This window comes from Rhinolophus ferrumequinum, chromosome 8 (assembly GCF_004115265.2).
Source record: "Rhinolophus ferrumequinum isolate MPI-CBG mRhiFer1 chromosome 8, mRhiFer1_v1.p, whole genome shotgun sequence".
NCBI classification, from domain to species: Eukaryota; Metazoa; Chordata; class Mammalia; order Chiroptera; family Rhinolophidae; genus Rhinolophus; species Rhinolophus ferrumequinum.
The window spans coordinates 47,110,821-47,126,673 of record NC_046291.1 but is presented as its reverse complement, the minus strand read 5'-3'; the positions used below and the strand labels follow the sequence as shown (position 1 = coordinate 47,126,673).

General features: G+C 36.8%; 1 protein-coding gene across 3 annotated transcripts in view; it reads right to left on the bottom strand.

Annotated features, from left to right (window-relative positions):
• Nucleotides 1-296: 296 nt before the first annotated feature.
• Nucleotides 297-15,853, bottom strand: part of CCDC141 (coiled-coil domain containing 141) — a 179,947-nt gene continuing 164,390 nt past the window's right edge. For 2 of the 3 annotated variants that reach the window (XM_033113107.1, XM_033113110.1), the window contains 3 exons: nt 14,426-14,542; nt 4,201-5,051; nt 297-1,995 (listed from right to left, as the gene is read on the bottom strand). In XM_033113107.1, the coding sequence (XP_032968998.1) occupies nt 1,728-1,995; nt 4,201-5,051; nt 14,426-14,542 (1,236 nt within the window). In that variant the 3' untranslated portion in view covers nt 297-1,727. The remainder of the gene's footprint in view (nt 1,996-4,200; nt 5,052-14,425; nt 14,543-15,853) is intronic. The other variant, XM_033113108.1, reaches the window with a different exon arrangement.

Below are 15,853 nucleotides of genomic sequence, written 5' to 3'. Positions count from 1 at the left end.
GCAGTTAGGTGAGACATGCAAAATATTTGAAACTGGACAAAAAGCATAGGAGAGTTAAGAGACTATGAATTCCCTAGGATGCTGTATACATAAACTTTTAATAGGTTTCTGTCAAAATTTGGAAAAAAATTAAGAGATTTAATATTTTAATTAAAGTGACTATGCAGCACAAGAAAAAAGTATGCCAACTTTTTACTCAACCACAGATTTCACATCTTCAGATAACATTCAGTAACTTAATATCAACTTGAATATATTACATTTAAATATTTTTATTATTTGCAGACATTCTCACAGCAACATAATTAATTCCTTCCCTTCATCAAAAAACTATAATGAATTATTCTTTCAACTAATGACTTTCCCTAGCATGACAAGATGATGCTTAAAATCTAAAAGACAAATGCCTCTCTTATTCATGTTTATTTTTAAAAGGAGCCAAACAGGTAATCTTTTTTGAATAATATATTTCATAAAAGCATAGAACATTCTTCAATATTAAAGTGATAATTATGAGAAAGGATAGATTTGTCTTATGTCATTTTACTACACATTGTTTCCCCCTAGATCATACTAAATGGATCCTCCTGAATTTAATTTCAAGTCATCTTGAGAAATTAGAATGGAATTTAAGCTCCAATTCATAAAACATCATTTTCTAATATGGGAATAGTTGGAGATCACATGCTAACACCACTCCTTTAATTTAATATTCTAAAGAAACAACACCTGAAAGAGAAATAGTGGGCAGGAGGCAATGTTATGACAGATTACATTAATCAACATAAGCGCCCTTCGCCTTCATAGCGAGCTTTTCATTTTCCAGATATTTATAGGACATGAAATGAAAACTTTCAGTTGCCCAAGAGGTAGATGATGAACCCATTTTCTGGATGGGAAACTGAGGCACCAAGATGCCCTACCATAGGCTGCAAAACTGGTCAGCAGCACAATCAAGATTAGAAGCAGGAACTGGTTGAAATGGCATACACATGGCTGCCCAAAACATGTCAACGGAATGACAGGAACAGTGTTGGTCCATTGCCACACCCTGAGTTCCATCTTGCTCTGGGACATGCATAGCTGATGGACATTTGAAACTCCGTTTAAAGTTGGCGGATACATTTGTTCTCGAATGTCAAACCCAGGCGATCAGCATGAGGAGTGATTATTTACAGCAGCATCCTCAGATTCAGGAATGCAGGCTATGTAGAAACCACACTGAATGTATTTCAGTAAATGAGATCGAGACATGAGAAACAAAATTAAAGACCACCTAGTACAATAATAAACATTACATCTTCAGTTCAACATTTCTACTGTTATTCTATAAGGAGATTTTATGAGTACAATTGAAAATAAATTTTCAAACAACTGGATTTGAAATTGGACTCACATCTCCATGTTGTGTGCCATGATCTGCATGCTCCTAAATTAAGAGGAATAAACATAGCATAATTTTACTGCGTTTTATATTGAACACATCTCTTTTTAGAATACAAAAATGTATCGTTATCCACTGCAAATAATTTACCAAGCTCTTCAAATAGATTAAAGCATTAAAGAAAACAGTAACTTTCCCAAGCCATGATATTAGCTAAACAAGCAATATGACCAGAATGTAGGTACACTTGGTGGGGGATGCTTTGCAGAAGACGCAGGGAAAGAAACAACTGTATTGTCCTTTAGGCTCCTGAGAATGACGTCCCTGGGTGCCAATCCCACAGTCACTGTATGAGTAGCCAGTACATTAGGGACACACTAACATAGATGACACACAGCGTTATCCAGGTTATTCTTGCGATTGGTGGCCTGCAGTTACTTGTCACATGGAGGATGACATTGGAAGAGAGAATGCCACTAGAGTTTTGGGCCCGAGCCACATAGAGGCCTGCATCTGCCCCGCATACCTTCGGAATGAACACTGAATGTCTCGTCTCCTTGTGTAAAACCTGTAAGTGTCCATCTGCAGACAATTTCTGGCCTTTCTTGTACCTGAAGCAGAGAGTCAGTTTTTAGTCAGGATCACTATTCAAATCATATCCAATTTGTAAAAACCATTGCAAACAGGCCCATTACCACTGCAATATTCTCTAGTATGAGGAGGACCTTTGCAGCTACTGCAAATTCCAATGGGGCTGTTTACCTTTCAAGTAGAGGTTGGCAGCTGGTGGTGCTTGATCGGCTCAGACCATGTTTTTTTAAAAAATTGAATTTTTTGACATCATTTATCAACTGGAATATTTGCATATGAAAATTCAGATATCCAACTACTCTTAACAAACCAGGCCATCTGGCCACCCTGGGCCACTATCTGCTCACGGTCATCATGTGGAATATGAAATGGCACCCTCCTATTTGGCCTGCATCATTCTTTCAGCTGCTATGGAACAGCAGCTTGTGACTCTGGAGTCTATACTGGAGTGAGACTCATCTGCCCCATTACATTTATCCCATGAAATCCACATGAGAGTACCAGTGTGCTATTTTAGAGGAAGGTACTGATACACCATTTCCGGGAGAAATGAGTTCATTTCATTTTTATGAATTAATTTCATTAGAAGAAAACGATTTCTAATTATATAAGGCTCTTAAGCAGTTGGATTATTACTGTTACTGACGTGTTTCTAAAAGGTTGTTCCTATGAACATGAGCACTTAGCTGCATCTTTTTATAAAGCAAACAAGTTGTTTCTTTCGTATATTCTAGATACTTGTTTATTTATACTCACATTCTACTATACAAGAAGTGACGACAAACCTGAATCATTTTCTGTTCCCGTTGCCCAAATGATAATTTTGTATTTTTATGAATGACCTAAGATTGTGTGATTCCCTGAGAGCTTGCCAGCTATTAATTAAGCAAAATTGCCAGTTGTTAATTATGGCAAAATCTGAGGGCAAGATATTTTCTCACCATAGTTCTTCACTATTATGGTTGCAATAGCTCTTCAATAATATATACTAACCAAGTACCAAGTTATTTGTTGTGCGGACAAAAAGAAGAAACACTTCAGACAACATTTTTCTTTGGGGAGAACCGATATTTAATGATGAATTAAATATCTTTTAAATTCATAAATATGAAATTCCTGATGTGTAAAAAACATGCAATTGTAAAAATAAATAAATAAATAAATAAAACAAAAAGCATAAATGGTGGCACGGTAGCAGAAGTGCAGTTTCCTTTAATAATCCAAGAAACCAAAGTTTTCTGGTACGTTCTCTAGTAACCGATTCACACTTCAAGTACTATCAATGGGCACACACGATAAGTTAAATAATTTAAATGGGTACACTGCTAATTTAATATCTACTAAAATATTATGATAAGTAAATGCTATTTTATTTATCTTAGTTTAGAAGTATAAACTCATTCTCACAAATTTGAAATTTCGTCCTCAAATAAACCTACTTAAGGCTGAAAATTTTCTAAATATTTAAAAGTGACCCAAATATTGAGAAAGTTAGAACTGCTTTTATAACAACAATAGGTAATTCAAAACTTGTGTTCTGCAGTTCACTTTTATTAAAACAAATAGGCTAAAAAATAATGCTGTCTCCAGACTGAAATCTTATTGCTCACAGCTCAGTTATTACACCACCTTTCAAAAAATGGGTTTATTATCAGTCACTGGGAGTAACTGCGAAAGAAATATTTTTATTCCATCTTTCATATTGAAGAATTTATAACAAGAAATCTTAGTGAAACAAACAATACTGCAAAAGTGGCATGTGTAACTGCTGGGAAGAAAAAAAAGATGAGATAGGTAAATGAAAGAAAAGGAAAAGAAAACAAATTCTTAGGTTTTTAAATTGAATAAGGGATGTTAAATCAAGAAAATGTCATGCTTATGTAAAAATAAACAATAGGAAAGAATTTCCACCCACCATCTTTAGAAATGTGGAATGTTACACTGACAGAAAAACAAACAAACCAACAAACCAGCACAATTAAGTTGCAGTGCTTTGGGAGTTTGTTAAATTATTATTTTATATGGTTACTTTTTTTCTTCAGGGTATTAGCCATGCTGCAACGAAAATCATTGTTGGGGGTTTGATGTGATCTTGAACCATGCAGAGCTGCAGTGCTGCAGAATATTAATCAGCTATCCCTAAGCCTCTAAGTTCGAGCACATGAATGATTTGCTCAGTGATTCAATTTGTTTCTGTTTATGGCTTGTCATTATAGGCTACCCACCATGTCAGTGTAGGCTCTGGAAATCCTGTCACTTCAACTTCCAAAGTCACTGGAGAACCTTCCACAACAGTTACATTAGACAGGAGCCTGGAGAAATGAGGTGCCTGGCCAGCTAGGCTGACCACGCTGCTTTTTGCTGATGTGCTTCTACTCTCTTCTTGGGAAACTATTTGCCTCTGATAGGCCAGGCTGGGGCCTGATTGAAACCCGAGGCCCGAGAACTCGTCCTGGGAAGCATGCAGCCTATCTCCAGTTTTAGTGACGTTATCATCAGCATGCATTTTCTCCTGTGTTTCTAGCAAACTTTCCTGAGCCTGTGGGTGCTGCTGTAAAGCTCTCTCATGCACTTCACTCGGCATGCTCTCTGGATGTTTAGCACTGATTTCGCAGACAGCAGTACTCTTTTCCAGAAATCCTCTGGGGCTTAATGGGGGCTCAGCTTTGAACTGAGGGTAAGGCCTCTCAAAATGACTTGAAAACGTTTCTCTCTCATCATTGCAAGTATCAGCAAAAGCAGGAGGTGGTAAAAGGATAGATTCCTGGGCCTCCCCTGGGCCACTGGCCCCCTTCTGCATCCTGTAGCTGCTTCTGTGAAGGCTGAGGGAGGGGCTGGAAGGTTCTTCCACCTCCATGTCAGACAGTGCGAGGGGGGAATCGGGGCTCCCTGGGAGTGGAGGCAAGGAGATGTCATCAGGTGAGACACACTCGTGTTCTTCTAAAAGCATGTCTGCAGGCAGGAGCAGACCTTGGACACCACCTTCTCTGCCAGAGGACAGCTGCTTCAGGTCCCGTGGAAGCTGACTCCCTCCTGTTCCATCAATGGCCAAAATGTCGGCTACCATAGCCTGTTCCTTCAAAACAGGAAAGCCAAAGTTTTGAGTTAGTTACTGAATTTTCTTCCGCTAGGTCTCAAACTCAATTTGAGCAACAACTTGAGAAAACCTGCAGTGAGTTAAAGCTTGGGGCCCTGGCTGAAGCATTACAGAACTCGAAACCATTTGTCTATTTAACCAGGTCACAGTCTCATCCCATGACTAAGGAACGGATAAACTGACCTCCAGGCTCTGAGTGAAATGTGATCGACCTTGTGGAATGGAAGAGACAGTTGTAACCGTCAGCTCTAATGAAGGGCTAGACTGGATAAATGTCTTTTCAAATCATAATCTGAGGAGTCTCCTTTCACCAGCAAATTCTGCTCTGGTTTATTTGTCTACTCTCCATGTAAACACAGTTCTTAAATGTACACTTGAAACCTAATCATTTTATTACCTAATGTCACCCCAATAAATTTAATAAAATAAAAAAAAAATTAAACCTAAGAAAAATATCCAGGTGGCCGGTTGCTCAGTGGTTAGAGCGTGGTGCTAATAGCACCAAGGTTGCCGGTTCGATCCCTGCATGGGCCACTGTGAGCTGCGCCCTCCTTAAAAAAAAAAAAAAGCACTGGAGCACCCTTGTTAGGTGATCACTCGAACTCTACTAGAATAACCCTTCTCCTTTCTCAGGCAAATCATTCTTTTTATTTTATTTTTTACTGTGCTAAAATGTACATAACATAAAATTGACCATTTTAACCATTTTTAAGTGTATAGGTAAGTAGCAGTAAGTACATTCAGCATGTTGTACATCCATCACCATCAGTCCTCTCCAGAACTTTTCATCTTTCTAAAGTGAAACTCTGTACACTTTAAGTACTAATTCTCCATTCTCCCTCCCCTCCGCTCCTTCTGCTTTCTGTCTCTATGAATTTGAAGACTCCAGGTACTTCATATAGAGAAAACCATTTTTAATGACTGGTTTTATTTTCTTAAAGCCCTTTGGTTTTATTCTCACATTGAAAAAACATTTATTGAGCAACAATTATATACTAGGTAGTGTTCTAGGCATTGAAGAGTTAAAATGGTGAGTAAAAGTAAACACAGTCTCTGCCCTCATGGAGATGGTAGTTTAGTGGGGAGCGTAGGTCATGCTAGGAGACTGTGAACAGCAGTACATCGCCTCCTGCTCTAGTGTTTCTCCCCACTAATCCACATCCAAATACACCCTCTGGCATAGGCTCAGAGGAGCCGTGAAGCTGAAAGGGATCTCATCTATCCCAAACCGCTTGTTTTACATCTACTTCTTTCTTTGCCTTCCCTCAGTATTTGGGGTGCGTTTTTACTTATTTAATAATCACTGGTTTTCGTCCCATTGCTATAGCTTGCACACAAGAAAGTGATGTCTTGCCTTGACTTTGAGTTCTTTGTTTTAGTACATAGTCCTGCTCCTGACACACTTTATAATTGATTTTTGAGAAATAAATATTTTTAGGTTGAAGATTAGAAGTGAAAACAGTGATCCTTCTCCTATCTCACAGATATGATTTATTTTCAGAGAAAGCGTAAACCCAGCTTAGAGAATGCAGTTTCCTTCAACCATTTAATAGAAATTTAAATTCTGGGTCTCTAAGCCAGAAGTTTTTAAAAGTCCTTCTCATTAAAAAAAAAGAAAAACAGAAAACAACTAAATAAACCCATATCTAGTAGGGAATGCCCCTCCTTCTGGTTTTCCTACTAGTTTAGCTCTGCCTCTTATTTTTATCTCTTCCTGAAAGTAGAATATTTATTTTCCCTTTCATAAGGACTTTGATCCAGCTTTCTTTTCAGCCGGAGAATCTCCTCTGTGAAATTCTGGCAGTCTCTGTTTGAACACTTTTTCTGAAAGGGTGCTTTCTTTGAAAATGATTGTATGTTTTATTTATGTTAAGAATATCTTCCTCCATTTAGCAAAGACCTGCCTTCCCTCAGTATCCACCAATGGGTCTAAACTGGCCTTTTGGAGGGACACAGAAGATGTCCAATTGCCCTCTCTTGTACCAGCCCTTTGACTATTTGGAGAACTGGTCCCACAGCCTCTCAGTCTCTGTCTTTGTACTAAAACCCCCAAGATCTTCTTCTGCCTCGATTCCTGGAACTTTTATCATCCTGCTCACCTTTGGGGAGGTCCCGCTCCTACTGGGCTATAAGCTGCTTCCTAGGAAAGCAGGGGCATTTATTGATCTAAGGGTCATCCAGGGGCAGGTGGCTCCTTAATGACTTCTTTGGGTAACTTACGCCTCTCCAGAGAAGAGCAATGTTTAAAAACTGTCTTACATTTTTAAAAAAAGCTTAGGAGAGAAACTTGACGAAAAGTCCAAGCTAGTCTCCCCACAGCTCAGTCCCTCCTGGGGAGAAACTGACTTATTTCATTGTGGATTTGGAAGAAGAGACCAAGCATGGTCAGTTGTGTACCTCTGAAGCCTGCTTTTCTTCTATCCACTAAACGGCTGCGTTCACATTGGCTCTTAAGCATGACAAACTCCTGTACAGGCAGCCTGTGCTTGTCTAGCTGTGCTCGCAGGTAGCTGGGTAGACAATTCTATCTAAATCAGAGGTGAAGTTCTGGGAAACCCAGTAGTGAGTCTGAGTCACGTTCTCCAATCCAGCTTTTACTGGTTACTAATTTCTGACTCCCGTGTCTCACTTTCAGATGGCGCCAAACTCAAGAAGGAAATCCAAGGATATTATTTTTCACTCCCTACAATTTCTAAAGTAGAAAAACACTTTCCACAGAAAATATGACTACCAGATAACTTCTACTGATGATAAGAGGAAGAGAGTTTTCTCAACTCTTTTTTAAAAAACTTTTCAACTTACTAATGTTCCCCTCTAAATATGTTTATTTCCAGGATTTATTTACTTTCCAGATGGGAAAGTATTCAGTGGAATCATCATTTCCTTGATCGATATATGACATGTTTTTACCAAAGTGATTGTGTTAGTTCATTTTTTGTTTTCATAAGAACCACATCAACTGTTGATTCGTACTGAGTTTCTAATCACTTAAAATTTCTTACTTCCTCTGTCCATTAATATCACTGATAATGCTGAGCACTGTAGAGTTTAGGTCAAAGCCAGATGTCTCCCTAAGGCTAGGCAAACTGTCTTCCAGGCTGACACTGATGAACTACTTAACACTCTCGGGTACAATTATAATCCAAGTAAACTCCCATTCAGTTCACATTTTTCCATTTACTTTAAGAGAAATATCATGAGTGTGTTCATCAAATGACTTCCTGGAACCATTATACATTTTGCCTATGGCACTAACCTAAAATTACCTCTTAAATAATCATCTCAGAAAGCAAAATGAAGTGAGTTTAATACCAGTTTTTCTGAGTAAGTCCACATTGCCTTTTGGCACTTTTGCCTTTATTGTCAAATGCAAATAAGCTTTTAGTTTTTAAGTCATTATGGAATTTTACAAAAATTCCTTTTAAAACTCTCTGAGCTATACTTTCTGGGTCTACTACATTTCCTTTATGAAAATGGTTCCCAAGCATTCACATATAACAATTATTTTTTCACATTTCCCCGCCATGAAACAATTTTTGCTATCAGTAGAAAAAAAGTGTGTATGTGTGTGTGTGTGTGTCTGTGTGTGTGTATGTGCTTCTAGAAAAAGGTAGATAAATCTCCATATCTCAGCACAGATAAGGCACATTTTCATCAACCTGAGGAGTTCTGGCAAAATGGCTGGGAAACTGATGTAATTCACCAAACACAGGTCACTCTCAATATGTTCCTCATAACTTTAGTTATTCTTTATCTTTTTGGTTGATTCATTTTTGTTGTGCTACCTTCTAAATATAATAAATGACGTGTGATCTTGTCTTTAAGTTCTCTAATCTTCTCTATGTACTTTCTACCTCAAAAATCTCATCCATTTTCACATCTAATGATCAGTTAACTTTCAATTAATTCTGAATTTATAGCCTCAAATCTTATCTCAGTCGGGATTTCTAAACTTTCATTTCCACTGATGGGCATAACCAGTTGGATTTATAATCATTGCCATGTAGCCAAAAAAATGAGTGTCTGGAAGAGAGAATAATTCCATCCATCGAATTAAGTGGGTAGCACCAGTCCTCAAAGTACATAGAGTGGGGATCCATCTATGTGGTAAATTTGAGGGAACATCACAAGACTTCACCTTCCAAAATATCTCAATAGATAATCTTATCTTGGGATAAATAAAATTAAATGAAGGTAAATAGGAAGCGAGGAAATAAAGATATTGAACATAGGGCTTAATCTTTCAAAGGCATTTCAGGGAATTTGGAAGGGGGTTTGGGCAGCCCGGGGGGACTTGGTTCCTTTGGGCATTTGGAGTGCACAAGGTAAAAAAAGAACAGAAGGTGGCAAAGAACACTCTGTCTTCTTCCCAATTGTTTCCAAAGCAAATGTCTCAAGAACATCTTCCACCACCTACCAAGTGATCAGGCTGAGGAAGAGGGCCCAGGGACTGTCCTCACCTCACAATAAGAACACTCCACTGACTTGTTTGGTATAAAAGTCCTTCATGCTATTGCTTTATTAATCATCATATAAACAGAATGCAAAGAGGGGAAAGTTTTGGCAGGGCATCTACAGCATTATTTCAAAACAGCAGTTCCTTGGAGCTTTCCTTCGGTCTTGTAGAAAAAGCTACATGGCTGAAATTCAGAAGAACTGGTTTGCCTGCCCAGTTCTGACACTATTTTCTGTGATTTTTGTAGGGCAACATATTTAATCTCTCTTGGCGTCAGTTTCCTCAACTGTAAAACAAGATTCGATCAGATGACTGTTAAATCCCTTCTAGTGCTAGAATTCTCTAACTTTAATTGTTGGCATTGCAAGCCTTCATCTTCTACCAGATAGTTTTGTGACTTTAGGCAAATTTCTTAATACTCTGTGCCTCCATTTAACCTTAGGAGTTTTCACATATTACTGTGGATTTAGCTTTGGTTCTCACTTTGGGGATAAAACACCATCTCTAATGAGCATTCCATTTACTGAATTGCCGACTTCTACCTGCTGCATTTTGGGGTCAGAAAAATGAGAAGCACTATCTCCAGGAGAAGATCTTGTGATTCATACATTCTTGTAATAGTTTGGTGGAATTGTTCTTTCTGATTCAAATCATTTTCCAAGAAAGATCAACATGGTTTAAGGGCATCAAAATTGAACTAAGTGATTCCTGGACAAGCTTTTTACATGGCGTTCCTTGTTATCTGCCCACATGATGTTTTGGGGATCATTATATCTGACCTATAATACAAACGATACAGACAATCAGAGAGTAAATGTGACTGAGCTATTTAAAACTGAAGACTACTGCTGCCCTTTCATTTTGCTCTTTGTACGCATTACACCAGAATGTATACATAAAGTTATGTCAACGAGAGTTCTTGACAGCTATAACTGTGAACCTTCACTTTTACCATAAATAACTGATGATCTATCATGTCTTTTAATTTATATTAAAATAAAAATTATTTCTCAATAAAAGAAATCATTTTTTTTTTACTTAAAGGAATCTGTTCCTTTAACTTTTCTTTAAGAAAAATAAATAAAAGCAATAAAAATCATTTTTATTAAGTATAATTGAGTTTGTTTACTTTGGTAGAAAAACTTTCATTTCCAATCTTAGTAAATGTGTATGGTTGACAATGTAGAAAAATGTGCATAATTAAAAATAACAGTAATAATAACGAAAAAAAAGCTTGTGTAGCAATACGTATACCTTTTATATACGTATATACCTTTTATATATGTATGGGTCTTTCTTTTGTATACCAGACAAAATAGACTTTAAAACAAAGGCTATAACAAGAGACAAAGAAGGACCCAGTAATCCCACCTCTGGGAATTTATGTGAAGAAACCCAAAATACTACCTCGAAGGGTCATGTGAATCCATATGTTCATTGCAGCATTATTTACAATAGGCAAGATATGGAGGCAACCTGGGTGTCCATCAATGGATGAATAAAGAAGAGTTGGCATATATATATGTGTGTGTGTGTGTGATGTATATATGTGTATATATATATATACACACACACACACATATATATGTATATATATACACACATATATATGTATGTATACATACATATATACACACATTTATATATATATGTATGTATGTATACACACATACATAAACACAATGGAATATTACTCAGCCATAAAAAAGAATGAAATTTTGCCATCTGCAACACATGGATGGAACTAGAGGGTATCACGCTGGGTGGAGTGAGACAGAGCAGGACAAATGTCATATGATCTTATATGTGAACTGGAGAACAGGATAAACAAACAAACACAACAAAAATAAACTCATAGATATGGAGAACAAACCAATGGTTGCCAGATGGGAGGGGGGTTGGAGGTTGGGTTAAAAAGTAGAGGGATTAAGAAGTAAAAATTGGTAGTTACAAAATAATTATGGGGATATAAAGTATAGCATAAGGAATATAGTCAATAATATTGTAATAACTATGTTTGGTGTCAAATGGGTACTAGATTTATTGGGGTCATCACTTCATAAGTTATATAATCATTATGCTGTACACCTGAAACTAATATAATATTGTAGGTCAACTGTAATAGAAAAATAAAAAAATTTTAATTAAAAAATATTTTTAAAGGAAACAAAGAACTCAATCTAAAGATGGATGCAAGACCTGAACAGACATCTCACCAAACACAATATACAGATAGCAAATATACATACAAAGAGCTGCTCCACATTATTTGTCATTAGGGAATTGCAAATTAAAACAACAAAGAGATCAAAGAGATATTCTTACACACCTATCAGAAAATCTAAGAAGCTCGTAATACCAAGTTCTTGTGAGCAATGGAAAATTAATTGCTGGTGGGAATGCAAAATGGCATATCTTCTTTGGAAGGCAGTTTGGCAGTCTCACAAAATTAAACATAGTCTTTCCATACAATCCTAAGTAGCCCAACTAATTTAAATAATTTATTATCCACACCTGCACATGGATATTAATAGCAGCTTTATGTATAATTGTTAAGAACTTGAAACAACCAAGATTTCCTTCAATGGATTAGATAATGGATAATAACTAAACCAAAGGTGGCACATATACAATAAAATATTATTCATCAATTAAAAAATGAATGAGCAAGCCACAAAATGATATTAATTAATCTTAAATTTATGTTGCACTGTGATAAAGACCAGTCTTAAAAAGCTACTTTATGATTGCAATATGTAATATTTTGGAAAAGGGCAAAAACCAAAGAGGGCCAAAAGATCAGTGATTGCCATAAGTTGTGTTGGGGAGGAGCATTGCGTAGGTTAAGCAAAAGGAATTTTAGTAGAGTGAAATTATTCTGTATAATACTGTATTGGTGAACTCAAGACATTAAACATTTGTCAAAATGCTTAGAATGTATAGAACTTTACAGCAAAAAAATGTAAACCTTAACATATACGACTTGAAAAACAAATTCACATATAGAAAATTTCCAAATACAAAAAAGAGTATAACAAAATAATTGAAAAGCAAATCTGTCATTTCTTTTGTCACCTGAAAGTAACATTTATTTTATCTTCTGTCTTGAAGATAGTTTTGGTCAGTCCACAATTTTAGATTGATTGAAATTTCTCAACATCATTTTTTGATTTTTACCATAAATACTGAGAATTTTATTATCAGCCTAATTGTCTGTATTTGGTACCTGATCTTTCCTTATTATTGATGTTAAAATAACTTTTTTATTGGTTTCTGAATTTTTGAGCAATTATACATTGTTAATATTAAAGATAATTTCTATAACTAAAAAATAATATGACGTTGGATTTATTATCACTTACAAACTTAGTTAAGAAACTGTGATACATTTTATGTTATTCTTTATTATTTCTACTAGTAGGTCTCACTCGAGGGTGATTTTGCTCTTCTGGGGGTATCTGGCAATTTCTGTAGTTATTTTTTGGTTGTCAGGACAGTACAGGAGGGCTGCTACTGGCATCTACTGAACAGAGGCCAGGAATTCTGCTGAACATTCTACAACGCACAGCACAGCACCCCCATACAACAGAGAGTTTTCTGGGCCAAAGTATCAATAGCAATGAGGTTGAAAAACCCTGATTTAGATCAATCAGAGTAACCAAAGACTGTATGATATAAGACTACAGTCCAACAAGATGATCAACGTTTGGCAGCTTTCCTTTGTCTCAGAGAAGAACCAGGGTTTAAGTACCTCAAGGTCATCCCACAAAAAAAGGCAATTTGCTTAATACTTCTTGCTACCGGGTGGTTATATAATTATACTAGATCTTTACATATATTTAACCTGTGGGAACAGACCTATAAAGAGCTCTAAGAACTGTACTGTCTTCAAGGAAAGATAACTATTACTCCATGTGATAACTATACAACAACAGGGAGATATTTTTCTTAAGTCTCAGATCACAAGAAGTATATTTCATCAATTTGGGGCAGTTGAGAATGGTGTTGATTCTGCTTGTTCCTTCAATTCCTTAGGAGAGGGAGAAGGTAACTTGGCAAAGCAGAAGGTCAAGTGCTAATTATAGTTCAGCAACTTTTTTTCTTCTTAATTGTTGTTTCAGGTGTACAAAACGTATAGTCCAGCAGCTTTTTTTTTAATTATTAGTTTCAGGTGTACAAAACATATAGTCCAGCAGCTTTGAATAGAGAGTGTGCAACTGATGCCAAAAATCCATAATGATGTGATTTAAATAATAATTTTGATATCATGATAACATTTGCATTTTTGACTATTTGCAATTTTTGCTCCATGTTTAATTTATCTGTAATGCATAGGCTTTAAAGTAATTTAAACATTTCTTTAAATACTTTGGTATTTATATTTCAGTTTGATTCTGTATTTTAGTGCCTGGAAATAGCTTAAAGGTAGATTCTATGGGGGCAAAATGCAACCTAATTTCATGTATTAAGGTTTTCTAATGGGTAGCATAAAACAACAAAATCATAGCTTGGTGGTATGATAAAGAGGGAGAAGTGAAATCTGAAGTTCGGTTTGAATATAAAAGGACAATGGGAAAGGCAGCTAAAGATGGGAGGGAGAAGTAGAAGCAGTTTGAGGTGACAGTATGGTGTTTGAATGGCTGTCCCAAAGTCACTGTGAAATGCTGTGTTTCCAGTATTCATTAGGAGGGACTGAGAGGGAAATAGCATAGGGCGTGAGGACTAAGTGGTAGAAAGGCAGTAAGGGGTGAGGACACTCACACTGCCTTCACATTGGGATATTCTATTCAGATAGATAAGAAGGTTTCAATTCACCTCTTCTGTTTTTGTAAATGCAGAAGGACTCTAACCTCAAAACAAAAGTAATGAATAGCTGAGGTTACATAGTTTTCTTTACCTTATTTGTTTCTTCAGTCAATATTATCTGCTTATTTCTCACTGGTTCTTTCAGTAGGTCAATGCAATCATCGTGGAAGTCTTCCGAATTCAGATTCATCTTTAAAGCATCTCCCTGCTGTACAAAGTGATACTTAGTGAGAGCCTGGGCCAGAAAAGTCGGAGGAACAATGCCGTGCAATAACCACTTGGAAGAAAACACAGGCCACTTGCAACCTTTCAGTAAATGTATTCCACAAGAAACTGATGTATTCCCAGGATGTGATTTATGAAATTATCCCTCCAAGTTCTCAGTTCCCCTCCTACCTCACTCCTTTGATAAACTTCATTGCCAATAACAAACAAACAAACAAACAAAAACTGGTTGTTCAAAGGCCCATCAGGAAAAACATCATTGTTATAATAGGATGCACCTACAGGAGCATTCTCCAGAGAAAGGAATCTTTGTGCGTGGCAATTAAAACCATTAGGTGGGTCAGGGGAGCAGCAATGAGGCCGAAATGACTAAAGATCTCTGATGGAGAACAAAGTAGGACATTCAGAGAACTTACACAAACAAATGTTTGGGACGCTCATGAAAAAAGAAGGAAGTATCACTGAGTACGGTCAAGAAAAAAGCAATTGAAAATGAAGGATGATTCAGGTGAGTGATGATATTTTGCTCCTGCATTTCATGGGGCTCCATTTTAGTCATGGAGGTAGAAGGGGTTTGCAAACTGCTGTGGAGCCAGTGTTAGGACTGAAAAAACTTAGCAAAGGTGAAAGGAGCCCCAGGTACACCAAGGGCCAAAACACCAGTTTAGGATGATGACTGTACAGCAACAGAAGATAACCTGTTCCACCTGGAACATGGTCATTAGATGAGTCTTAAAGAAACAGGCACGTTCCTCAAAGTATGCATTCTACACTGACTCAGAGAACCTGGGAGGACACATTTCTGGGGATATTCACCTTTTCATCTTAACTCTAAAACTTAAACTTGTTTGTATTACTGGATAAGTCACTCTGCTTTAGTACACACTCGATACCTAATTCCAAAATGGCAGCTGTTGTGGAAAGAACATTAGATTTTGAATCGTATCTAAGTTCGAATTTCAGATCCACCACTATTGATTGTGGGAGCTCAAGCAAAGCAGTTTTACCCTCTTTGAACTTCACCTCTGAAACAAAGCAAACAACATTTGCCTTATTTCCATCACAAGGTTATTTGGAAATCACAGATACAATATGTATGAAAAGCCTTCGTAAATTTCAAATTGCTGTACAAATAGAAAGGATTATTATCACTTTTTCAACCTTGACAGAGATTTCTGGGCCTACTTTTTAATAACCCCTGCAAAAGAGAGCCATGGCATCAACCTTGAAAACATAAAAACTAGACATTTATGCTTCTCGTGCAAACATCTGTAAGTGTTAGTAAGCATTTTTT